This window comes from Ovis canadensis, chromosome X, assembly GCF_042477335.2.
Source record: "Ovis canadensis isolate MfBH-ARS-UI-01 breed Bighorn chromosome X, ARS-UI_OviCan_v2, whole genome shotgun sequence".
Taxonomy (NCBI): Eukaryota; Metazoa; Chordata; class Mammalia; order Artiodactyla; family Bovidae; genus Ovis; species Ovis canadensis.
The window spans coordinates 1,401,725-1,426,849 of record NC_091727.1 but is presented as its reverse complement, the minus strand read 5'-3'; the positions used below and the strand labels follow the sequence as shown (position 1 = coordinate 1,426,849).

The 25,125-nt window shown below is 50.6% G+C and overlaps 1 protein-coding gene across 13 annotated transcripts; it reads right to left on the bottom strand.

Annotated features, from left to right (window-relative positions):
- Positions 1 to 937: 937 nt before the first annotated feature.
- On the bottom strand, positions 938 to 25,125 carry LOC138930898 (glycogenin-2-like). 13 transcript variants are annotated; one of them, XM_070291292.1, is made up of 12 exons: positions 24,326 to 24,412; positions 23,990 to 24,132; positions 19,537 to 19,678; positions 19,090 to 19,210; positions 17,922 to 18,096; positions 15,670 to 15,832; positions 15,271 to 15,397; positions 13,991 to 14,213; positions 11,015 to 11,185; positions 7,091 to 7,195; positions 5,223 to 5,330; positions 2,227 to 4,126 (listed from the first exon to the last, which is right to left on the bottom strand). In XM_070291292.1, exons 1-12 carry the CDS (start codon positions 24,327 to 24,329, stop codon positions 3,965 to 3,967), a joined length of 1,644 nt encoding a protein of 547 aa, XP_070147393.1. In that variant the 5' UTR covers positions 24,330 to 24,412; the 3' UTR covers positions 2,227 to 3,964. The 13 variants fall into 13 exon arrangements, with proteins under 13 accessions (XP_070147397.1, XP_070147401.1, XP_070147400.1 ...); XM_070291291.1 differs by having other exon boundaries at positions 24,320 to 24,344; XM_070291296.1 differs by lacking the exons at positions 19,090 to 19,210; positions 24,326 to 24,412 and adding an exon at positions 24,579 to 24,726 and having other exon boundaries at positions 938 to 4,126.

The following is a 25,125-nucleotide window of genomic DNA, read 5'->3' as shown; positions in this document are numbered from 1 at the left end:
TGGAGGAGGGCATGGCAGCCCACTCCAGTATTCTTGCCTGGAGAATCCCCTGGCTGGCATGTCACCAAAGGGTTACCACCAAACGTTAGCTGACACCCCCATCGTATCAGCCACCCTTTCTTTTCGGTGATGAGAAAATTTTAAATCTATTCTCTCAGCAGCTCCTCAGTATGTAATGCTGTCTCATTAGCTTTGATCACCGTGCTAATTAACGTACATTAATTCACCTTGTTCTATGTTCTGAATGTCCGTTCTCACGCACAGGCTGTGTCTACACGACACCAAGCCCCACCTTTGTCTACCATTAACAATGTATTTTTGGGGTCACCCCACTGCTAGGTTTTCCAAGTTTAAAATTTTTTATTTTTGGTGTTTAGTTGCTCTACAACATTCGGTTAATTTCTACCGTACAGCAAAGTGAATCAGCTACACGAGTCCCCTTGGGTTGCAGGGAGATCCAGCCAGTCCATCCTAGAGGAAATCAACCCTGAATATTCACTGGAAGGACTGATGCTGAAGCTGAAGCTCTAATACTTTGGGCACCTGATGGGAAGAGCTGACTCATTGGAAAAGACCCTGATGCTGGGAAAGATTGAGGGCAGGAGGAGAAGGAGACGACAGAGGATGAGATGGCTGGGTGGCATCACCGACTCAACGGACATGAGTTGAAGCAAACTGTGAGAAATGGTGAAGGACAGGGAAGCCTGGCGTGCTGCAGTCCACGGGGTCACAGAGACTCAGACACGACTTCGTGACTGAGCAACAAATACATGTATCCCCTGTTTTTTTGGATTTCCTTCCCATTTAGGTTACTATCAATTCTGAAAAACCCATTTGGTTATTTCAATTGATAGTAAGACAAACGAAGGCAGTCACATTCCTATAAATGGCGTTCTGAAGACTCAGAACACATCCAAAACCCAAGAAGGAGACCGCATTGCCGTCCTAAGATTTTAATTGCAATGTGCTAGCCTTCATCCAGACAGACAGACTTCATAATGCGGGAGAGAGATCTGAATTGAGTCTAGACTTGAAGCCAGTGAGCCGTCGGACCATTCGCACGGAGGGTCTTCTTCGGAGAAGGTGGAGTCCAACGTTGACCAGCCGGAGTTCTCCTCTCATGGACACAGAATCCGCCTTGTGTATCTTACAGTCCAACACCATGTTTCCCCAAAACAAGCCTAAGGGGTTACTCTGATGGTTGGCAACCACCACCACCACCACTCCCCACCCAACCCACCCAAGGAGTTCGTCCCCACGGCTCTTTCCTAGTACCCCTGAAGCATCATATGTAGGAAACCAACCAAGAAGCCAGATCATTCACCCACAGATAAGAAATAAAAACTCCTCCAGAGAGGGCACCTCTCACAGCAAACGCTACTACAAACCCCAGAAGTCCACTCAGATCCCACGTGGATTTGAACAAAGCCACCTCAACCTTCTTCCAAGCCCACGTCACGATTTTCAATAGTACGTGCTCAGCCACTCAGTCGTGTCTGACTCTCTACGACCTCATGGACTGTAGGCCCCCAGGCTCCTCTGTCCACGGGATTCTCCAGGTAAGCACGCTGGAGTGGGTTGCCATTTCCTCCTCCCAGGGATCTCCCGAGCCAGGGATCAAACCTGACACCTCCTGCAGACTCTACCACTCAGCCACCCGGGGAAGCGATAAATAAACCACTCAAACATTTAAAACCCGCATCTTGTCTTTAGTACAGCGACCCGTGTCCGGCTTTAATTATCTTTGTGGTGGCCCGCATCTCCTCCTTATGACAGCAGCTGACACCTGGCTTTAACTGTCCTTGCGGTAGCCACAAACGCTGACCCCATGAGAGGGTCTCACACACTGCATTCATTCCAAACTAGGATGCTTCTGAAGTAAGGCTTTCCCGTGGAATTACAGCATCCACTGTCACAGAATGGAGGATTGTCCCTGAAAGGCCGGGAAAGGCCGGGCATATTGAGGCATGTTGAGGCATGCCCCGGAAAAGTGCCACAGACAAGTCCGGGAGGCGGGCTGACAACCAAGCCGTCCAATCAGGTGCCAACACGGAGCCCTTGGACACCAACCACTGCTGAGCCCGCGCTTTCTTCCTTATATGGGAGCCCGGCCCTGGCTATAAAACCTTTCCCCACCCCTCATACCTCGCAGACTCCCTTTGCTTCCTTGCTCACCCGCCCCCGGGAGTTCTGCCCGAGAGCGACCCCCCAATAAAGGCTCTGATCAACGGTCCATAGAGGTGGCTCTTTCTTCCCACGGCGTTTCTTACAGTCCCCACATAGCTGAGTTGCATTGGCTGACTGAGGACCACGAGGGCAGCCGTGAGGTGAGGTAGTGCGACCCAGCCAAGGGCAGTCCCGTGTCCTCGACCTCGCACGGATTCGCCTGCAGAGAAACAGCCTCCCCAGATCCAGTCGCCATGAGCACATGACCCCTGGGCGTAAACCCTGGGTGCTTATTGCTGCGTACGGTGTCACGTGGCAGCCTGGATGGGAGGGGAGTCTGGGGGAGAATGGATACACGTATGTGTCTAGCTGAGTCCCTTTGCCGTCCACCTGAAACCATCATAACATTGTTGATCGGCTACATCCCAATACAAAATAAAAAGGGCAAAATGAAAAAAAAAAGCAAAACAAAACTGGAGTGGGTTGCCATTTCCTTCTCCAGGGGATCTTCCCGACCCAGGGATCGAACCCATATCTCCTGTGTTAGCAGGCGGGTTCTTTACCACTAGCGCCACCTGGGACGTCTTCCACACCAGGAGTTGAACCAGTTTGGGAGAGGTCATCTCTCCCCAGCCAGTTAGAATCTCCTTCCAAATATTTCTGATGTGTCCCCTTGGGGACTATGTCAAGAGACTTTGAAGCCCCCCTGGGTATTTCTGCAGAAGAGAAAGCACAGCCGTGGTGTCTGGCAGCCAGTCTTGGCAAAATTCACACCACAGTCACACTCAAGACATCCAGACGTTGACCCCATCTTCAAGAAAAGGACTTAATCATTCTGAAGGTTCTCAGGGAGCTCAATACCTTTCTGAGTGCTACGTGTTTGAAGCTCTGCAGTGCTTCAAGGTAATCCTACATAGGACAGACGTGGTTTCATCAGTCCAGGAGAAAATCCTGAGCTCCTTCAAGCAAGTCCAGAGACCCAGGGTTGACCAGAAGGCTATACTCATGTTCTCTTTTGCTGCTGTTCAGCTGTTGAGTCGTGTCCGACTTTTTGCCACCCCGTGGATTGCAACACGCCAGGCCTCCCTGTCCGTCACCAACTCCTGGAGTTTACCCAAACCCATGTCCATTGAATCGGTGATGCCATCCCACCATCTCATCCTCTGTCGTCCCCTTCTCCTCCTGCCCTCAATCTTTCCCAGCATCAGAGTCTTTTCAAATGAGTCAGTTCTTCACATCAGGTGACCAAAGTATGGGAGTTTCAGCTTCAACATCAGTCCTTCCAATGAATATTCAGGACTGATTTCCTTTAGGATGGACTGGTTGGATCTCCTTGCAGTCCAAGGGACTCTCAAGAGTCTTCTCCAACACCACAGTTCAAAAGCATCAACTTGGCGCTCAGTTTTCTTTATGGTCTAACTCTCACATCCATACATGACCACTGGAAAAACCATAGCTATGACTTAGACGGACCTTTGTGGGCAAAGTGATGTCTCTGCTTTTTAATACGCTGTCTAGGTTGGTCACAGCTGTTCTTCCAAGGAGCAAGTGTGTTTTAATTTCATGGCTGCACTCACCATCCTCAGTGATTTGCTAACAAGACATAAAGCAGACAGGACATCCCCGGGGAAGCCTGAGAGGCATGGGGAGCTGGGGTCACACGGGGCTTCGAGCTGGGTTTCGGATGGACCACAGGGTGGGCAGAAGGCACTCAGGAGGGCCGACTGTAAACAGAGGCACGTGGGTGAAGAGCTCCTTGGAAAGGGCTTTGGGACGTGGATGGAACAGGACAGCGCGGTCACTGCAGGAAGCGGTCCAGCTTTTCCTGAATGCGGGCGAAGGCGTCCTTCCCCAGGTAATCCATGCGCCCCTCCTCCCACTTCCTCCGCTCCTCCTCGGGACTCAGGACCTTGAGCTTCTCTTCGATGGAGATCTGGGAGACGGAAATGGTCAGGTCCACCTGGGGAAAGATAAGCCCACAGGGAGATGCTTGTGAGCCAGGAAGAGGGGTTCTCACCAGACCCCAGACCTGCTGGTGCCTGAAACTTGGACACCCAACCTCCAGGGCTGCAAGATATAACATTTTGTGTTATTCGGAAGCCACCCAGACTGTGGTCTTTTTTTTTTTGTTACAGCAGCCTCCTCCACAGACAAAGGCACAATAAAAAACATCGAAACCAATTTTATCCTCCACCCAGCAGTCAGCTCTTGAGCTAGATTGCCTCCGCCTATTATCAACCCTGAATATTCACTGGAACGACTGATGCTGAAGCTCCAATACTCTGGCTACCGGATGCAAAGAGCCGACTCACTAGAAAACACCCTGATTGCGGGCAAGATTGAGGGCAGGAGGAGAAGGGGGCAACAGAGGACGAGATGGTTGGATGGCATCACCGACTCGAGGGAGATGAGTTTGAGCAAACCCTGGGAGATGGTGAAGGACACCCCTGTTCTTCGCTCTTGTCACTCCAAGGAAACCCCTGGCGTGCTGCAGTCCGTGGACATGACTTAGTGACTGAACAACAACAGTAACAGCAACAACATCATAGTTAGAAACACGAGCCATCAGCTTCCTTAAATGCATCATCAGAGAGACTGCAATGTAAGACCAGAGCATCTGGGAGAGGAAGAAAGCATCTCTCATGTCTTTCTGCAAGAAGAAATCAATGCATGCTCGGTTAGGATCAAAACATCCCCCGCCCCACCCCTCAGATTTCCCAGGTTTTACATCTGTGCATCACCTCCCAAGCTCAGGGTGCAGAAAACACAGCCCAGCCCCTTCAGGTCAATTACACTCTGCAGAACAGCGTTGCAGGAGAAAACAGGCGTGATGCTCAGAGCTGAGGACAGGAAAGCGGGTGAACCGCCCGCCAAGGGCAAAGGCCAGAGAGAAGCCAGGTGAATCCGAGGCAGCGGGAGAATGAAGGTTCTCATCTCAACAAGCAAGGCTGCAACCGCGGTAAGGCCCGTGCGTGTACACAGCTGGCCGCTGCGACAGCCCACAGCGCCCGTCACGGGAGCTGCACGGGGTGAATGGTTGGGACAGGGGACACCACCTCCAGAGCGTCCTGGGGACTGGGGTCCCTGCTGACATCCGCAGGGGGCTCCCGGCTCGGTTCCAAGGCGTCCTCGGCTGGGGCACCTCCTTCGTTCTCCGCCTGCCGCTGGAAACAGAATCATTGCATCGTTAGTCGGCAGGGGGCTTCCCAGAACCACAGCCTGAACCAGAACCACAGAGAACTCTTTCTCCTTAGGATCAAACAAATGGTTTGTGCAAAAATAGAAAAAAGTAAGCAATGTAGGGCAACCACCCTGCCCCAGCGGTCCAGTGGGTGGTATGGTATAGCAGTGGCTTAGTCACTCAGTCGTGTCCGACTCTTTGCGACCCCATGGACTGTAGCCTGCCAGGCTGCTCTGCCCATGGAATTCTCCAGGTGAGAATACTGGAGTGGGTTGCCGTGCCTTTCTCCAGGGGATCTTCCCAACCCAGGGATCGAACCCAGGTTCCTGCATTGCGGGCAGATTCTTTACCCACTGAGCCCTGGTTCACTGGTTGGAACTCCTCAATTTCACTGCCGAGGGCCCTGGCTCAATTTCTGATGGAGAAACTCAAATCTCGCAAGCTGCACAGCACAGTCAAAAGAATAAACAAACAAACAAAAATTTTTTAAAAAGTCATTTGGTGTGATTTACTACTCTGAACTCGCCCCCCGCTCCGCACCCACTGCCTGTTACTTTCTGCACAAGATGAGAGGCTGACATTTGTTATGTGATGTAAGGGTTAATTTTTCAAATGAGCAGATTGGGATTGACATATATACACTATTGATGCTAAATATGAAATAGATAACTAACAAGGCCTGCTGTCCAGCACAGGGAACTCTGCTCAATCCTCTGTAATAACCTTATGGTCACCAGGGGGAAGGATGGGGAAGGGATAGTCAGGGAGTCTGGGATGGACATGCACACACTGCTGTGTTTAACACGGAGAACCAGCAAGGACCTGCTGTCCAGCACAGGGAGCTCTGCTCAATCCTCTGTAATAACCTTATGGTCACCAGGGGGAAGGATGGGGAAGGGATAGTCAGGGAGTCTGGGATGGACATGCACACACTGCTGTGTTTAACACGGAGAACCAGCAAGGACCTGCTGTCCAGCACAGGGAGCTCTGCTCAATCCTCTGTAATAACCTTATGGTCACCAGGGGGAAGGATGGGGAAGGGATAGTCAGGGAGCCTGGGATGGACATGCACACACTGCTGTGTTTAACACGGAGAACCAGCAAGGACCTGCTGTTCAGCACAGGGAGCTCTGCTCAATCCTCTGTAACGACCTGCCTGGCCAAAGAATTTGAAAAAGAGTAGGTCCATGAATATGTACGGGCTTCCCTGGTGGCTCAGTGGTGAAGAATCTGCCTGCCAACGCAGGAGACACAAAAGACTCGGGTTCCATCCCTGGGCTGGGAAGATCCCCTGGAGGACAGCATGGCAGCCCACTCCAGTGTTCTTGCCTGGAGAACCCCATGGACAGAGGAGCCTGGCGGGCTGCAGTCCACGGGGCTGCAAGGAGTCGGGGGCACGACTGAGCGTCTAACACTTTTCTATTTCTCCCTAAAGCAAGATAGAAGAGAACCTCAGGGATTTAGGCGGGCAAGAACCCAGGTGTCTTATCCACCTGGAAAGTAAAGCGATTCATGAACAACACCAGGGGGAAAACCATTCAGAAATGTCACGGGATAGAGGAGAAGCACATGGGGCGTCTCCTTTGGTGGCCGACCGACACAGGCACACAGAGAAACAGGCGCCGTTTAAGAAGTCTGCCGCTGCAGGCGCTGTGGGTTCGATCCCTGCTGAGGGAACTCAGATCCCCTGCGTTGCATGGTGCAGCCATTTGAAAAAAAAAAGGAAGTAGCAGTGAGTTATACCGAACAGCTTTGGATCTCTGTGAGGTCTGCAAACTGGGGGGAGGGTGTTGAGAACAGGTCACGTCGCACTTCACCTCGAGTCTCTATTTCTCGACAACCTACCGTCTAAAAAAAAAACAAGTGAAAGAAAAGTTAGGACAATACTTCATGCAGATAACCAAGAATGCCTCATCTGCGTTCGTCTGCCTCCACGGGTGCAAACACAGCTGGACTAGAAGCAGGTCAAGGAGGTTCAAACCGGTCCATCCTAAAGGAAATCAGTCCTGAATATTCATGCGAAGGACTGATGCTGAAGCTGAAACTCCAATCCTTTGGCCACCTGATGTGAAGAGCCACCTCATTGGAAAAGGCCCTGATGGTGGGAAAGATTGAAGGCGGGGGGAGAAGGGGACGACAGAGGGTGAGATGGCTGGATGGCATCACCGACTCAGACTGGGTGGTCAGGTGGCAGACAGTTTTTCTCCCCTGGGTCCCTGCAGGTCGGGTGAAGGTCCCTTTCGGTGAGGACCTCTTCTGATTTCAGCTGGAATGCCGCAGGAAGACAAAACCCCACAGAAAACAATGCACGCGGCTCTTCTCGACTCTACGCGGGATGTCACATGGCGAAGACCATCCCAGCGTGCAGGAGACAACTTAACGTGTCATGCCTGTCATCGGGTGGCTTCAGCGTGGAAGCCAAAACTGTTTCTCAAGGAGCCGCCTTGGAAGGGCATGGAGCAGAGGAATGGCAGGAATGCTGGGTCACTAGATGACTGCGCAGGGCAGAGCACGCCTCTCGCCCCCCTCGGCTGGGTGTGACGCAGACCAGAAGCTGACCTGCATATCCTGGGGCTGGGACTTTCATGGGGGTTCAACAGTAAAGAATCTGCCAGGAATGCAGCAGCGTCAGGAGACCCGATTTCCATCCCTGGGTGAGGAAGGTCTCCTGGAGGAGGACACGGCCACCCACTCCAGGATTCTTGGGCTTCCCTGGTGGCTCAGCCTGTAAAGAATCCCCCTGCAATGCAGGCCACGTGGCTTCGATCCCTGGGTCGGGAAGATCCCCTGGAGGAGGGCATGGCGACCCACCCAGTATTCTTGCCTGCAGAATCCCACGGACAGAGGAGCCTGGCGGGCTACAGTCCATGGGGTCGCAGAGAGTCAGACGTACAAAGGCTGCTGTTTGAAATAAGCATTCCAGACTTGTCTCTTGCACATTTACAGGACTTATGAAAATAATCTCTCTCTCTCTTTTTTTTTTTTTGCGGGGAGCAGTGAGGGGTTGGGAGGGACTGGGTTCCAAATTCCCCAAATAAAGAACCGAGCGTGGGTCATTCACTAGATGGTTAGTAGGTGGCAGCAACGCAGAATAATTAGTTGCAAAGACGTCTGCTGTGGTGTTGTTGGGTCCCTAACTTTGTGCCTGACTCTTTGTGACCCCCAGGGACTGCGGCCCGCCAGGCTCCTCTATCCATGGGATTCTCCAGGCAAGACTACCGGAGTGGGTTGCCATTCCCTCCTCTAGAAAGATGACCTTGGAGGGTGAAATAATGAAATATAGGCAGAGATACTGTAACAAGGGCCCCTTCCTTATGCCTCAGCTGGTAAAGAATCCGCCTGCAATGCAGGAGACCCGGGTTCAATCCCTGGGTCGGGAAGATCTGCTGGAGAAGGGAAGGGCTACACACAGTCAATACAGACTTTCTTTCTTGTGTGTGTGTTTGTTTTTTTTTTTCCGGCCACGCCTCACAACATGTGGGATCTCCCCAACCAGGGATTGAACCCAGGGCCCCCTGTGCTGAAAGCAGGCAGTCCTAACCACTAGACCATCAGGGAAGTGCTGACAGACGCTTCCTTAAACGCTAATCTCGTCCAGAAACACACCCCAAGTAACGTTTCACCAACTATCTGTGCATCCATTACTCTGCTCAACTAAATCTAACCACTGCAGTTGGAAAGGTTTTTATTAGTTTATTAATTTTATCTAGTTACATCAGCATATTAATACAACATATATTCATATTAATTTTTATATGATTTATTTTAATAAATGATTTATATCTATTTATAACATATTGATACTATATGACTATATTAATGTTTTATAATATATTAATTGTTTAATTACATTAACTATATTGTGTATATAAATTATGTTTGTCTAGATTAATTTATTGATCATATTAATATATTGATTAATACAATTATATTAAATTATAATATAAATATACTGTGATTCATATTTATCTATATTTACATTAATTTGTATTTTGTTTTAATTTATAAATATAAAATTATATTTTATTTATGTATGTTAATATAATGCATTTATATTAATAGAAAGATTTATATTAATGTAATATATTTATATTAATATAATACAGGTATATTAATACACATATTTATTATTTCAATTATGTAATCATTTATATCATTATTTCCTTTTATTTATTTATTTCTGAGAGATCCCCCACAGAGTCTGACAGTCAAACATTTAACGCGAACGCGACTCTTCTCACAAATCCGGACGAAAGGACCTACGGCATGGCAGAGGGCATTATATTCAGTATGTTGTAATATAACCTGTCAAGGGAGGCAATCTGAAAAAATAATAACTGAAGCACTCTGCTGGACACGTGAGACTTAACACGGTCTGGTAAATCGAGTATACTTCACTTTTTCTTTTTAATTCCCATTGCGGGTGTGGCTCCTGCTGGCAGAGCAGGGAGGCGGTTCTACAGGAACCTAAGAGCTTAATCCACAGAGTGTTCGCATTCCTGCAAGGCGGACGCCTTCTGCTTAAGCCACAGAAGGCATTTCCTGCGGCCAGAGGCAGGTGCTGGGAAAACCTCAGGGTACAGCGGAAGAAATGAAAAAAAAAAATTAGGAATAAGCTCAGTTCCCAGCCACCTCCTTGGTCCAAACCAATGTCGTTTTTTTCTTTTTTTCAATTTGTTTGAGTGGCTATGAATTCACAACTCAAAAATTGCTAATGCACGGAAGTTGCCTGCACATTACTGATCCCATATTAAAGTGTAGGAGAGAAACGTCCCATAGAAACGTCAGCTAAAATCGAAATGTCCATAATCAAGAAACAGCCCCCAGACAGCTATTCGCGAGATACGGGGAAAGGACAATGTCCCTTCCACGGGGCCCCCAAATCCCACCCCCATCAGTGAAGTCATGCCAAGTCTCGCGAGACAAAGGGGCTTGGAAATGGCCTTCATGTGGCAGCCTGGATGGGAGGGAAGTTTGGGGGGGAATGGATGCATGAATGCCTGTGTCCCTAGCTCTGTACCTGAAACTCTTGACAGCATTGTTACAGGCCTTCCCAGGTGGCTGCTGTGGCAAAGAACCCGCCTGCCAGTGCAGGAGGGTTAAGAGAGGCGGGTTCGACCCCTGGCTAGGGAAGATCCCCTGGAGGAGGGCATGGCAACCCACTTCAGTCTTCTTGCCTGGAGAATCCCATGGACAGAGGAGCCTGGCGGGCTACAGTCCATAGGGGTCGCCGAGAGTCAGACACGACGGAGTGGCTGGACAACAACAGCCTCACCACCCTTTTGTGAGACAGCGGTCACTATTATTATCACTCGTTTCTCAGATGAGCTGACAGGCGCCCAGAGAGGTTGGCACAAGTTGTGTGAGCTCACGCAGCCCGGGCTGGAGGAGCCAGACTGTGATCTCATGCTTTGGGCCTTGAGGCCAGCGATTAAATCAGGACCGGCTTCCAGTACCACCTGCATAGATAAGCTACATGCACTCCTCGGACGTGACTGGGTAACTGACACTTTCAAACGGATGCCAGAGCAACCTGAAGGCAGGTTTCTCCCCTCCTCCTCCCCATGCCCCCCGTCCCCGGGGGTCCAGGGAGCATCCTCCGTTTCCATGGTAACCAGTGAGCCTGCGCCTCCATCCCCCTTGTGCAGAGCAAACAAATGTACTGACCTCTTCGGAAGGGCACGCTGCCAGAGTGGGGATGTCTCCCTCCACCCCCACGGTCCTCTCCGAGCTGTCAGCAGAGCTAGCCTGCAGGGGCCCCTCTGCTGGATTCGCACACGACCCCTCTGCTGTGGCTGCTACACTGGAACGCGGCACCCCGATGCCTCCAAGGCGAGCCTGTGTAAAAAAGTTCACACTCAGCAGAGTTTCCCGTGTTGTTCAGTGGCTCAGTCGTGTCCCACTCTCTGCGACCCCACGGACCACAGCACGCCAGGCCTCCCTGTCCTTCACCATCTCCCGGAGCTTGCTCAAACTCATGTCCATTGAGTCGGTGATGCCATCCAACCATCTCACCCTCTGTTGTCCCCGTCTCCTCCCGCCTTCAATCCTTCCCAGCATCAGGGTCTTCTCCAGTGAGTCAACTCTTCGCATCAGGTAGCCAAAGTATTAGAGCTTCAGCTTCAGCATCAGTCCTTCCAATGAATATTCAGGACTGAGCTCCTTTAGGATGGACCGGTTGGATCTCCTTGCAGTCCAAGGGACTCCTGACCTCTCTGAAAATCTCACTAACATCCACGTTCATATTATTGCTCCAGGTAAGAAGGACCCCATGGCATAGGCTCCCTACACGGCTCTCAACGTTTCATTTCTTAGAACCACCTGAATCTGTTTTATCTTTCTTCATATACAACCCAGTACCCAGCAGTAAAGAAGTCGCTTGCAATGCAGGAGACGTGGGTTTCATCCCTGGGTTGGGAAGATCCCTTGGAGAAGGGAATAGCAACCCACTCCAGCACTCTTGCCTGGAGAATCCCACGGACAAAGGAGCCGGGTGGGCTACAGTCCATGGGGTCGCAAAGAGTCAGACGCGACTGGGTGACTCCGTTAAAAAAAAAGACAGACTAAGCGGACTGCTTGGCAGAAAGGAACAGCAATTTGCTGTCAGTGACAAGAATCTGAAAAAATTCCTATTTGATTGTGTCCAATGGTCAGAAAAAGTGTTTGTTTTTTTTTCTCTCTCTCTTCTCCTAAATCTTTCAGCCACAGTGCACAACATGGGGAGTGTTAGGTCCCTGACCAGGGATTGAACCCTTGCCCTCTGCATTGGAAGCTGAATGGACCTTCTTAACCACTGGACCACCAGAAATGTTGCAAGAAAAATGTGGTTCTGATTGCAAAGTAGCACCCAGCTCCACCAAACAAAAACTGCAGTAAAAACATTAAAAAGTGAATTCTTTTCAAGGTCCCAATGCATGTATTTGCAGACACTGGACTCCACTGTTTCAACGTGCCCGTTAAAAACAAACCGAGAAATAAAATTTCCTAGGACCTTACCTTAAAAGTTCTTTTGCTTGCCTGTTGAAATTCACTGCAGAAACTCCAGTACGGAGAGCGTGCAGCGTTACAGTTTTTAAAAAAGTCAAATGGGTACCCATCGAGAACTTGAAGAGCCCTCTTCACACACCACCTTCAACAGCCTCTTCAATCAAGGATAGAAAGTAGAAAATGCCCACTCCAATGACATCTATAATCAGTCATTTCCAGCCACTTAATCAATGAGTGGCTCTTTCCCTGATGAAACTGGCTAATTTAAATGATTATTTCTGCGTTGGTTCGGTAAACCACAGCCGCAGTTCTGCTCATGAAACATTCACGATTTTGCACCAAAAAAAAAAAAAAAAAGTTCCTGCCTCTTTCAGCATCTTCCGTGAAATACAGGACATACATACAGATGAAACCGGCACAAATCTAAAGCTTTGGCGGGTCCTTACCCTCCAACTATGGTTGTTATCTCTTGCGGTGAAATAACGCATCTTTCCTCGTCTAATTCCTTTCTGGTGTGTGTCAGCATTATTCAATATCTTCTAATTCCCTCATTTTTAAATAAACATGTCTATAAACGGTGAACTATTCCTGAACTTCCCTGGGGGTGCAGTGGCTAAGACTCTGGGCTTCCCGTGAGTGGGGAGTCAGGTTCGATCCCTGGGCAGAGAACTAGATACCACATGCCCCAAAGAAGACCTGGTGCAACCAAATAAATAAATATGTTTAAAAACGGAACTTTAAAAAATCTTATTTCTTTCATTACTGTAGTCCTTGACAGATTTTTTTGTTTTCTTCTAAAGGGAAAGGTTTTTACATTTTTCTTTTTTTTTTTTTTCCCAAACTGTCTTGAGATATAATTAACATATAATATTACATAAGTTTTTGGTATATAACATGTTGATTTGATACAATTATATTATGCAAATTGGTTACCACTTGAATTTTTTTGGGGGGGGGATGTAATTTACTTTATTGGAATGGAGAACTGTCAAAGAGCCAACACCCTAATTTAACTGAAAACTATTTGTGAGGTCGTAGAACTATGTTACAATTTGAAGTCCAACTTCTTCTCAGAAAGAGGATCATAGTTAAGAAAATAAGTATTTGTATATCAGAAACAAGAATGCATTTTCAGTTGTCAAATTTTTAATGGACTTGAACAGCACAAAAGTGGCCAATAGGTTAAAGAGACAACATCCTTCAAGTACCACTTTGAAAGCACCTTTCTTGGAAATAAAAATGTAATGTATTATAAAAAACAAAAATTTACATAAAAAATCTGCCTATCTGCCTCTGAAACATTGACAGATTTTTTTTTTTAATGTAACTTGTAATTGCTTATAATATCCTATATCTTAGAGAAGGAAATGGCAACCCACTCCAGCATCCTTGCCTGGAAAATCCCATGGATGGAGGAGCCTGCCAGGCTATAGTCCATGGGGTCGGACAGAGTCGGACACGACTGAGCGACTCACACACATCCTATATCTGTGTTTTTTTTTAAAATAATAATTAAAAGTGAGAAGAGATTCAACACAAGAACGTGGGGGAGTCTGCCTTTGAAGAAAATGCCCAAGTATAGATTATAGAGAACGGATCCCCGGTTTCTGTCTGTTTTTAATCCCCGGTTTCAACTCTGGGGTTTCAGGACCTTACCGTGTGACCTGGGGGCGCCTGGTGGTCCTTGTTCCGGATATTTTCACAAAGGGGCAAGATGCTACGGTGGTAAATTCCCCACCACTGGTTTAGGAAGGACGTCTGAGGCTGGTCGGCCGGCCCGGAGCCCTCCTCCAAAACGGAGCGCGTCTGGGGATTGTACTTGTAGTTCCAAGGCTTCGAGGACCCCAGAAAGTGGACCACCTTCGCACTGGAGCCGAATCTGAGGAGCAGACACAGACAAAAATCAACACAGGACTCGTCACAGACAGTGAGATGCACCTTGACGGCTCAGGGATGATCTGCTCGTGGCAGCCACTTAAGACTTGCATTGAAAAAAAGAAAAGATTGTTTATAGTCAGTCCATGCTGGCAGTCTTTCATATTTCTGTAGACCGAGAAACATGATCAGAACCCACTGGGATGCTCCCCACAACAGAAAGAATAAATCAGGACTCTCAGAAAGGCGGGTGGTTTCGTAGCCCAAATCATCTCACCCTGAAAACGATGACAGATTTTTTTTTTAAACAATAGATTTTATAGCAGAGAATGAAAGCCACAGAGCAGAAAGCTGACTTCTTCGGCAAGACGGAAATGGTCCCCTCTTCATTCTTGTCTTTTTATCGTTATCAGCACTCGCACCAACCTCACAGCTTTGAAAACGTTTTTCTTTTTTTTTTTAATTCATTGCTTTCTTATGAAATTTTGATATCATATTTTCTCCAGAGATCTGTGTTCTGTGTGACCCACTGTGCCCACTCTGGAACTTTCCTGATGGGCCAGGAGTTAGTATTTTGGCTACTAATGCAGGAAGTGTGGGTTCCATCTCTGGTTATTCAGTGTCCGACTCTTTGCGACCCCATGGACTGTAGCCCGCCGGGTTCCTCTGTCTATGGGATTCTCTAGGCAAGGAGACTGGAGTGGGTGGCCCCCTTCTCCAGGGGATCTTCCTGACCCAGGGGTCGAACGTGCACCTCCTGCATTGGCAGGCAGATGCTTTACCGTGTAAGTCACCAGGGAAGGCCTCATCCTCATAATTCATGTTGCGGTTTGACGGAAAACATCTGAAAGCAGTTATCCTTCAATAAAAAAATTAATTAATAAAAAAATATACTCTATATAACTACATTTTCAAAAAATCTGTAGTTCTATATATACCTTTCATGTTTTCTCAGAAATTCTAACTGAAACTATACATAAAACCCTATTATTTTTAAAATGTGTAAAAAGGGGCACATCTTTGACATTTTTTCATAAACTGTAACTATTTAGAAAACTCACTGTTTGAAAGCAGGGCTGTAGGTGTACGTGGTGTTGCTGCTCAAGTTATAGATGAAGGGCAAGTGTTTCTGGATGTCGGCGGTGGACCAGTTACTGAAGAAACTGTTCAGCAAGCCTTGGTCTGCCCCTAGAGAGTTATAGCACAGCCAAAGAAGTTAATAACGAATGGTGCAGTTTTCGCGCCCCCCCCCCCCCCCCCCCCCCCCCCCCCGCCACACACACACACATTGGGAGCTTGGCGTCTGAGCCACCGGACCACCAGGGAAGTCCCTCAATCCCCACCTTTAACTTGCTATTCACAGATTCAAGGTGGCGGGGAGGAAGTGCCAGTGGGTCAAAGGGATGGCCACAGCCCCACTCTGGTCCACAAGCGAAACGTCCAGCTGCCCCTCAACGTACCATCAAAGCTGCCGTGCTCAACGGCGTGCTGTAGCAAGAGGCTGTGCGTCTCCAGCGAGGGTTGGAAGACAAACACCCCGCTATTGAAGCAATCCGGCCACCCGGGATCCGGGGCCGCAGAAAACTCCCTCCTGTCGAATAGCTCATCGATGTTGGACAGCACCTGGGGAGACAGAGCGTGGGGCCCCCCCATATGACGTAAGTCTGACTCCATAGTGAATCCGTGTCTGTGACTTGAACTTCTATGCTCAACTGCTTCTGCTTCAAGTTCATCACTAAAAGGATGAAGCAGATGGCTTCCCAGGTGGCTCGGGGGTAAACAAATGACCTGCCAATGCAGGAGACGCAAGAGACGTGGGTTCGATCCCCTGGGTGGGGAAGATCCCCTGGAGGAGGGCATGGCAACCCACTCCAGTGTTCTTGCCTGGAGAATCCCATGGACAGAGGAGCCTGGGGGCTGTAGTCCATGGGGTCGCAGAGAGTCAGACACGACTGACCACACTAAAGGGATGTCGAACTTGAGCATAAATGATACACAACGGCCCATCTCTTGTCTCCAGGAACTGCCTGCCTCCAGTGGAATGAGCCTTAAGCTAAAATTCCTTTGTTTAGCTGCCAGGAAACCTCCTGACCAGGACAAGCTCATCACAAAAGGGAATCTGCCTGCTAGCTTGTGGTTACTCAGTCACTAAGTTGTGTCCGACTCTCTTGAGCTCCCATGGACTGTAGCCCGCCAGGCTCCTCTGTCCATGGGATTCTCCAGGCAAGAATACTGCAGTGGGCTGCTATGCCCTTCTCCAGGGGGTCTTCCCTAGCCAGAGATCGAACCATGTCTTCTCTTACCCGAACATTCCTGATGGAAGTGTTTCACTATTCACTTAGTTAACAAATTACCATCCGCAGGCATTACTTTCTGCAAAAATTCCCCGGTCAGTAGTGTGTTAACGTGCAAGTGAGAAATGCAACAGGAACTGTATGATGAACCAGACAGTGGTCCGTAATGGGACAGTTACACCGCATTTTTTGAGCGGCCCTCTTTTTTGGGGCTTATATTCCAAAGAGAAGAATGTGTGTATAAGATTGCTCCCTGGTTTCATTTCAAGGGACACCACTGAAGCAACACCATCTATGAACCAAAATTATCATCTCCAGGTTCTTAAGATCCTCTGTGGAACACTTAAACATTTAATTAATTGTATTTATCCTCTTTCATCTAGCAAATGTAACCAGTAAGCCTGGAAATCCATGAACATAGTGGTTTGCAAGTCAGTATATTGATGTGTTAGTCGCTTCGTCATGCCAGACTCTTTGCAACCCCAAGGACTGTGTAGCCCACCAGGCTCCTCTGTCCATGGGATTCTCCAGGCAAGAACACTGGAGTGGGTTGCCACTTCCCTTCTCCAGAGGATCTTCCCAATCCAGGGATCGAACCTGGGTCTCCTGCACTGCAGGAAAATTCTTGACCGTCTGAGTCACCAGGGAAGCCCCAATATATTGATGATATGCTCTTATCTGTATTGCTCTTAATTGTATTTATTCTCTTCTATCCAGCAAACGTGACCTACAAGACCGGGAATCCACAAACATGGAGGTTTGCAAGTCGATACGATATCGTCCACTGCCTCCGAGAGCTTGACCACTAACACTACTCCTCTCCAACACACGTATTGGCTTTATAAATTGTGCTTTGTTTGGGAAAAAGACATTACTCTGATTGTTCCTCTGTTCTGATTTTCCTCTCCACCCCTCCATCTTCCTACACCACCTTTGCACAACCAAGACAACCCAGAACGGATCTCCAACCTCATCTCACATTTCGACGTTCCAATGGCTGTTTCTGAAAGTGCCTGACCTGGGCTCCTACACTGAGGGTCACTACCCCAAATGACTGCAGTGGAGATGCTAGAGCTTACGAAGCCAGGTTTCCAGTCTCACCAGGACTGTATAATTCACGGTACAATCAGAGAAGAGTATTTTTTCCAACATTTTATTTTGTGTAGATGACATAATGAAATAACTCATCCTAGGGAAGGAACAGGCCTTCAAATAACCCAGTGTTCTCAGCAACAGTACTGGGTGTCTTCTATCGGACGTTGACTGACTAAATGATGGTGGTGGTAGAGATGGACATTAGCTGGTGGGGATCCACCAGCACGGGCTAGCAGCCTGCTCATGGAGAGAGGGGCATGATCTTTGAGTGGGCAGCTCCTCATCAAGCAGAAGGTCTGGACCACCCCCTCCTTCGTACTCACCAACGTGTCTGCATCCAGGAAGACGCATTTGCTGTAATGGGTGAGCGTCCAGCAGTGAAGCTTGGTGAGGGTGATTCCGAGGTCAGGTCTCTTCAGAAAGGCCAGGTGGACGTAGTCCGCGCTGTCTATGAGGTTCACCTCGATGACCTCATCGAACACCCTTGAGAGGATAACCCTGGAAAAAGGCCGAATTCTAGGAGACCAGGAAACCGTTCGGCACAAGAGATTCTGTCCCTTGTTGCTCACACTTCATTTTGTTGGAGTATATGCTGAAGTGTTTTTCTCTAAAAGGTTCTGGAGGGATAAAAACCTTTGTACAGATAAATGTGCTCAGTCGTGTCCGTCTCTTTGCGACCCTGTGGACTGCAGCCCACCAGGCTCTTCTGTCCATGGGATTCTCCAGGCAAGGATACTGGAGTGGGTGGCCATTTTCTCCGCTAGGGGATCTTCCAAACCCAGGGATTGAACCTACATCACTTATGTTTCCTCCAATGGCAGGCAGGTTCTTTCCAACTAATGCCAACCAGGAAGTTGGGGGGGAAAAAAATAAGAATTTTTTCTCATATTTTTTCTGCAAGCATTTTCCCTCAGAAAGACTGTCTTTCTGTCAAATTTTACCTCAGAAGGTCCTTCTTCCTGCCAGATTTTTATCTCAGAAACTCCTGTCAGATTTTATCTCAGATCCTCCTATTGGCTGTGAGATTTTTGCCTCAGAACCCCTCACTTTATGTCCGATTTTACCACAGGGGCCTCTAGCTTCTGTCAGATTTTACCTTTCAATGTTCATCTTTCTGTCAGATCTCACCCCAGAAGGTTCATCTTTCTGTCAGATTTTACCCCTGAACCCCCTATGTCCAGTCAGATTTTACCTCAGAAGCTCGTGTGTCAGATTTTACCTCAGAACCCCCTAATTTCTGTCAGATTTTATGTCAGAACCCCTGAGTGTCTGTCAGAATTTGCCTCAGAACCCCCTAGTTTCTCTCAGATTTTACCTTCCAATGTTCATCTTTCTGTCACATAATACCTCAGGAACGCGTCCCGCCCCAGTTGGTTAGATTTTGCCTCAGTCTATCAGCTATATTTCACTTAAAATGTAAGAAAAATAAAAATGCTTTAACTTAGCTCACGATGTGGGCTTCCCAGGTTGCCTCAGTGATAAAGAACCCACCTGCTTACGCAGAAGACACCGGTTGCATCCCGAGGTTGGGAGGACGCCCTGGAGGAGGAAATGGCTACCCACGGCAGGATCCTTGCCTGGAGAATCCCACGGACAGGGGGCGCCTGGCGGGCTGCAGTCCAGGGGGTCGCAGAGACTCTAAGACGACTCAAGCAGGGTGCGCGCATGCGCGCCAGTGGGGCGGCTGCTCCTCAAGGTCCCCCACGCCCCCCTACCCCGAATCAATGACACGGATGTGCATATTTGAGGCGAGGAACTACTCTGCACACCCGTGGCGTGGCGTGTCAGGGTTCTGAAGGCAGAGCCCCTTCCTCTAATAGCAGCCGCAAGCCCCTCTGCAAGTGTCCGGGCCCCCCATGTGTGCGCCGGTCCAAGCTCACAGACCACGGCCTAGCAGCTTCCATGGTCAGCAGAACCGGGTGTGTGTGTGAGTCTTACCTGAGCGGGGTGGACACCTGAGGCGTGAGCAGCACCACCAGCCTCCTGGTGGCCCCGTGCTCCCGGAGTGACTGCCCCAGCACCAAGGCCCCCTGGCAGTACACGTCGTTGGTGGCCAGCGTGACAAACGCCTGGTCGGACACTGTGGACGGGGACAGCGGGTTACCTTCCCGCCTGCTCTCAGGGGGCTGCGCGGCACCTCGGACTCTCTCAGGCTTCACGACCGGGGCTGAACGAGAGTTTCCCAGGTGGCGCCAGGGGTGAAGAACCCGCCTGCCCATTCAGGAGACGCGAGAGACGCGGGTTCCATCCCTGGGCGGGGAAGATCCCCTGGAGGAGGGCGTGGCCACGCACTCCTGTGTCCTTGCCTGGAGAATCCCCATGGACGGAGGGGCCTGGCGGGCTACAGTCCGTGGGGTCGTGAAGAGTCAGACACGAGTGAGCTGACTAAGCACGCTTCAGGGACATTTCACCTTCATTCTTTCATTGAAAAATTAAAAAAGAAAATTCTTCAAACCCCCCCCCCCACATGCACGCAAGAAACACGAAATATGATACAAAGTCAAGCAGAGTGTGATTAAAATTTCCTGGTGCTGATGAACCGATCTAAGTTTATACACAGGATCTGTATATACACCAGGAAATTTTAATCATATACTCTGCTTATATACAGACAGACACTGCATATAAAATAAATAAACAACAAGGACCGACTGTATAGCACAGGGAACTCTCTATCTTCTAATAATCTATAATGGAAAAGAATTAAAAAAAAAAAAAAGAATACGGAGGGACTTCCCTAGTGGTCCAGCAGTTAAGGCTATGTTCTTCACTTTGCAGGGGACATGGGTTCAATCCCTGGTCTGGGATCTAAGATCTCACATGCCATGCCCCTATCTCCAAAAAAAAAAAAAACCAAAAAACACATATATATAAATTAAAATATATGAATATATACATATATGTATAAAGACATATATAACCAAGTATATCTAGATATAGATATATACACGATATATACGTGAATATATGCTCAGCCATGTCTGATTCTTGCGACCCCATGGACTGTAGCCCACCAGCCTCCTCTGTCCCTGGGATTCTCGAGGCAAGAGTACTGGAGTGGGTTGCCATTTCCTTCTCCAGGGGAACTTCCTGACTCTTTACCACTAGCACCACCTGGAAAGCCCAACAAGAATTTTCATTCTTCGTGCATATTTATAACTGAATCACTTTGCTGAAAACAACATGATATTGTAAATCAACCATCCTTCAGTTGAAAAAATAAAATTTCCTTTCGCTCCAGCATGACACAAGTGCCTAGCTTATTTGATTCTCCATTCAAGTCTCAAAAACTCACCCAAGACTTTCAGGTCTCGGGTAAACACAAAGCCAAAGGTAGAAACAACACTCGGATTGATCCGAGTTACCAGGAGGATTCCCGTCCACCTTGCCAAAAGAACCGGGCTCTCAAAAGGGAACCGCCAGACTCATTAATTAAATCGCACACGCCCCAGTCGTTGGCAAGACTTCAACTCAAGGGTGTATGAAGCCAAGGAGACAGGCTTCAGAAGGGAAAAGAAGACCGTTTCATTCACCAAAAACGCCCTGTTTCCCCAGGGTCTCCGCAGCAGGGAAAGAAACTCCAACAGCTGATGAGATTGACGGCAGTTCCAACTGCGAAGAACGTGTGATGTGGATTTTCACGGGGAATTTTAAACTGCTGGATTCTGAGGTCCCCTGGCCGCCAGGACGAAACCAAGAGGATCAGGAGATCCGGGCCTTGGCTCCTGAGCTGGCGACAGAAATTAACATGCGCAGCGTTTGGTCTGGGGCTGGAACACACACAGCCCAGTTCTCAAAGGCCAGATGGCGTTTCCCTGTGGCCCCCGCGGCCTCCCCGCCTCCAAAGACAAAGTCACCCCGGAAAGAAGAGCAGGATCCAATGTTCCCGGGCCCGTTTTCCTGTTTTAACCTTGACATTCTGCTGGGGTGAGTGCCCACCTGCCCAAGGGCCTCCTGTCTATCCCTGGCGGGGGTTCTTCTTGGATTAAGGACAATATGAGGATTCCTGGCATCTCAGCCATGAGTTATTACCGACAAGGAAAACTCAGAACTCAAGTCTGCAGCCCCAAAGATGGCTGTCTATCTATTCATCTACCTAGCTATCATCATCTATTAACATTAAGAACATCCGTCTAGGAAATGACAACCCACTCCAGTACTCTTGCCTGGAAAAATCCCATGGACGGAGGAGCCTGGTGGGCTACAGTCCATGGGGTCGCGAAGAGTCGGACACGACTGATCGACTTCACTTTCCCTTTTCACTTTCATGCATTGGAGAAGGAAATGGCAACGCACTCCAGTACTCTCGCCTGGAAAATCCCATGGATGGAGGAGCCTGGTAGGCTGCAGTCCATGGGGTGGCAAAGAGTCGGACACGACTGAGCCGCTGAGCACGTACGCACCCACGCACCCACGCTGTAAGGCCGAGTTTCCACTCGACGGGGTGTGAGGGTGGGGACGTCTGGCATGGAACACAAACCGGACTGTCCTCCAACCCCAGGTTGAAAAAGAAAAAAAATAATACATCTCCCAAAGTCTACTTCACCCTGCAGACAGCGGGAGCTGTCAGTTTTATGAGGGGTCGGGAAGCAATGTTTACTCCGATTCCTCGCCTCCTTCCCCTTCCACCCACCTAACAACCACTCCCCCAAAATAACACCCCGGCTTCCTCAGGGGAGGGGGTGCGGGGGGGCCCTCTGCTTTCACTCAAAGGCGCGTTTTGTTCCCGGCCAAGAGCGCTGAATCCCCACTGGGGTCTCTCCAGCACGCTGCCCGGCCCGACAGCCATGTGTACGAATGTCCCTCCTGAATGCTACCATTTATACAGACCCTCGCCAGTTTCCAGAAAATGCGTTTTTTTTTTTTTGTTTTTTTTTTTTTTTGGAGAGCTCCAAGCCGCTCCCTGGAACCCACATCAACAGAACCTTGTAGCCTACAGCAGGAAATCGGCCCAAACAACTTTGCCTCTCTAAGGCACAAAGGTGGAAAACAGCTGGGAAGCCGCCTGGTGACTTATTACCAAATCGCTCCTCTGAATAAAAAGCAACCTGAAATTTTTTTTTTTTAATGCTCTCATGAATGATCAGGCCTGACTTGGTGCAAGTAGAGATTGTCTTCATGATAAAACGAAAAAAAAAACAGGAACGGGCGGGAATTCCCCAGCAGGCAAGTGGTTACGTGTGGCTTCCCAGGTGGCTCAGTGGTAAGGAATTCGCCTGCCAATGGAGGAGACGGGAGTTCAATCCCTGGTCCGGGAAGATCCCCTGGAGAAGGGAATGACAACCCACTCTGGTATTCTTGCCTGCAGAATCCCCATGGACAGAGGAGCCTGGCGGGGCTATGGTCCTTGGGGGCAAAGAGTCGGACATGACTGAGACACTTGGCATGTACGCAGGGAAGCGGTTACGATCTCAGGCTCTCCCTGCTGGGGGCCCAGATTCCGCCCGCGGTCAGCTGGGTGAGGTGGCCAAACCAGCCCTCTCCCCCGCACCCCCCCCCCCCACACACACACAAAACAGAACAGGACAGACATCTTTCCCATGGGTGAAGGTTACAGTTTATCATCCCGTTTCTAACCTCTGAGGTCCACGGTTCCAACTGGATGTCCCCGCCAAACCCGAGGGCAGGCAGAAAGGACGCAATTGAAGCCCTTGGGAGTCAGGGCTTGCCACAGTCCCAGCCATCCCACCAAAGTCAGCCTGCTGCCCTGCAGCGGGGATTAACCCTGGATCTTTATATGGGAATAAGCAATTCTGCCTCCGGTCTGATCTTGTTGAGGACCAAAGACACTCTGTCTTCCCAGAGTTTTACGACCGCGAACTTCCCATGGTTTTGCAAGTCGGTGAGTCTCTCACACAGTTGCCTGCCTGCCAAGAAAACGGTCCACCCAACCTCCAAGGGCTACGCTATCACAGAAGGAAAATTAACAAATCTCGGTGCCCCTTGACCATCTGTTTTGAGGGCAGGAGGAGAAGGGGGCGACCCAGGACGAGCCCCTTGGATGGCAGCACCGACTCAATGGATGTAAATTTGAACAAACTCGGGGAGATGGTGATGGACAGGGAGGCCTGGCGCGCTGAAGTCCGTGGAGTCGCCAAGAGTCAGACACGACGGAGTCACTGAACAACAGCCGCAAATGTCCCTAAACCTCAGCCCCTCCCAGCCGCTGAGACCCACTGTCTCGCCAGTCGCACCAAAGGACACCAAGCTCTCCAGCCCCCGGGGTGAGCGAGGGGCTGGGCGGATACAGCACGGTGGGCGCTGAAGAGTTTGGGGACCCCGTGTGCGGGCATAGCGGGGGGGGGGTGGGGGTTCCCACCCCCCAGGACAGTCCATCTCACCCGGCCTAGGAGAGAGCGGAGGCTGGCGGCCAGGAGGGTTCTCGGCTTACCGGGCATGGTGTGGGCGCAGCGCGCGGTGGGCACCACGCGGCCGAGGGCGCCCGGGCGCGGCCTCTCTCCCGGGCTCCAGCCGCCGAGCCAAGCGGAGGCGTCGTCTCGTCTCCAGGGGCCCCACCCGCTGCGAGTTCGAGGCCTGCGGAGACAGCTGGGCGTTCCGGATACCCGCACCGCCCCATGCCCCGGCCCCTCCCGAGTCAGCCCACGTCTCCGCCGCGCGCAGGGGCAGCCGCGGGCCCTCCCGCCGCCGGGGCGCCCCTGGGTGTCCTCAGGGCCCCCCCGCCGCGCCCGGCACAGGCTCCAGGCGCCCCCCCGGCACATACACACACCCATCCACGGCCGAGACTTCAGCGGCCTCGCTGCGCGCCTCACCCTGATCACTCCTTTCACCGCGTGTCCAGCCGTGCGCCCCGCCCCTCTCTGTGTCTCTGCGCTCCAGCAGCCCTAGTCCGCCCCGAATCCGCCCCCGGGTCCGCTAGTGCGCCCCGAATCCGCTCCCGGGTCCCCCCTCCCCTCGAGCGCCCAGGCTGCCACCACGCCTCCGGAAGCTTCCTCCGCCTCCCACCCGCCAGCCTTCCGCACCCCCGCGGCCCGCTCTTGCTCCGAGCTCCGGGAGTTTCGGGTCTCCACCGCGCCCAGGCCGCTCCCACGTGATGCGCTGGGGCAGCCCCGGGCCAGGCCTGCGTTCCCCTCCCCGCGCCCGGATCGCCGGCGTGCCCCTCACCTCCGCGCTCCTGCAGTTGGGGGCCCGGGGTGGGCGGGGCGGGGCGCGGCCCAGAGGCGGGCGGCTCTCCGCGAGGTCAGCTCCGCCCCCGGGCGGGGGTCTCCCGCACGGCCCGCCCCAGCCGCGCGCCCCGCCTGGTGCCCCAGCTGAGGCCCCCGGAAATTGAGAGCCCGGAGGCGGGCACTTCGGACTCCGCGCCCCGCTCCCTCGGCCGCCTCTCCGCGGAATCCAGGCGTCTGGGGCGTCCTGGCTCTAAAACTTCCAACCTTTAATACGCCGCCCCCAAAGTCAATGTTTGCACTGGCCTCACGGGCCGGGCCCCAGGCCAGCGCGGCCCGGGGGCAGAGGCCACTCTGGAAACGTGACCTTGTGGAGGGAACGTGCGGTGAGCGGAGGAGGCGCGCG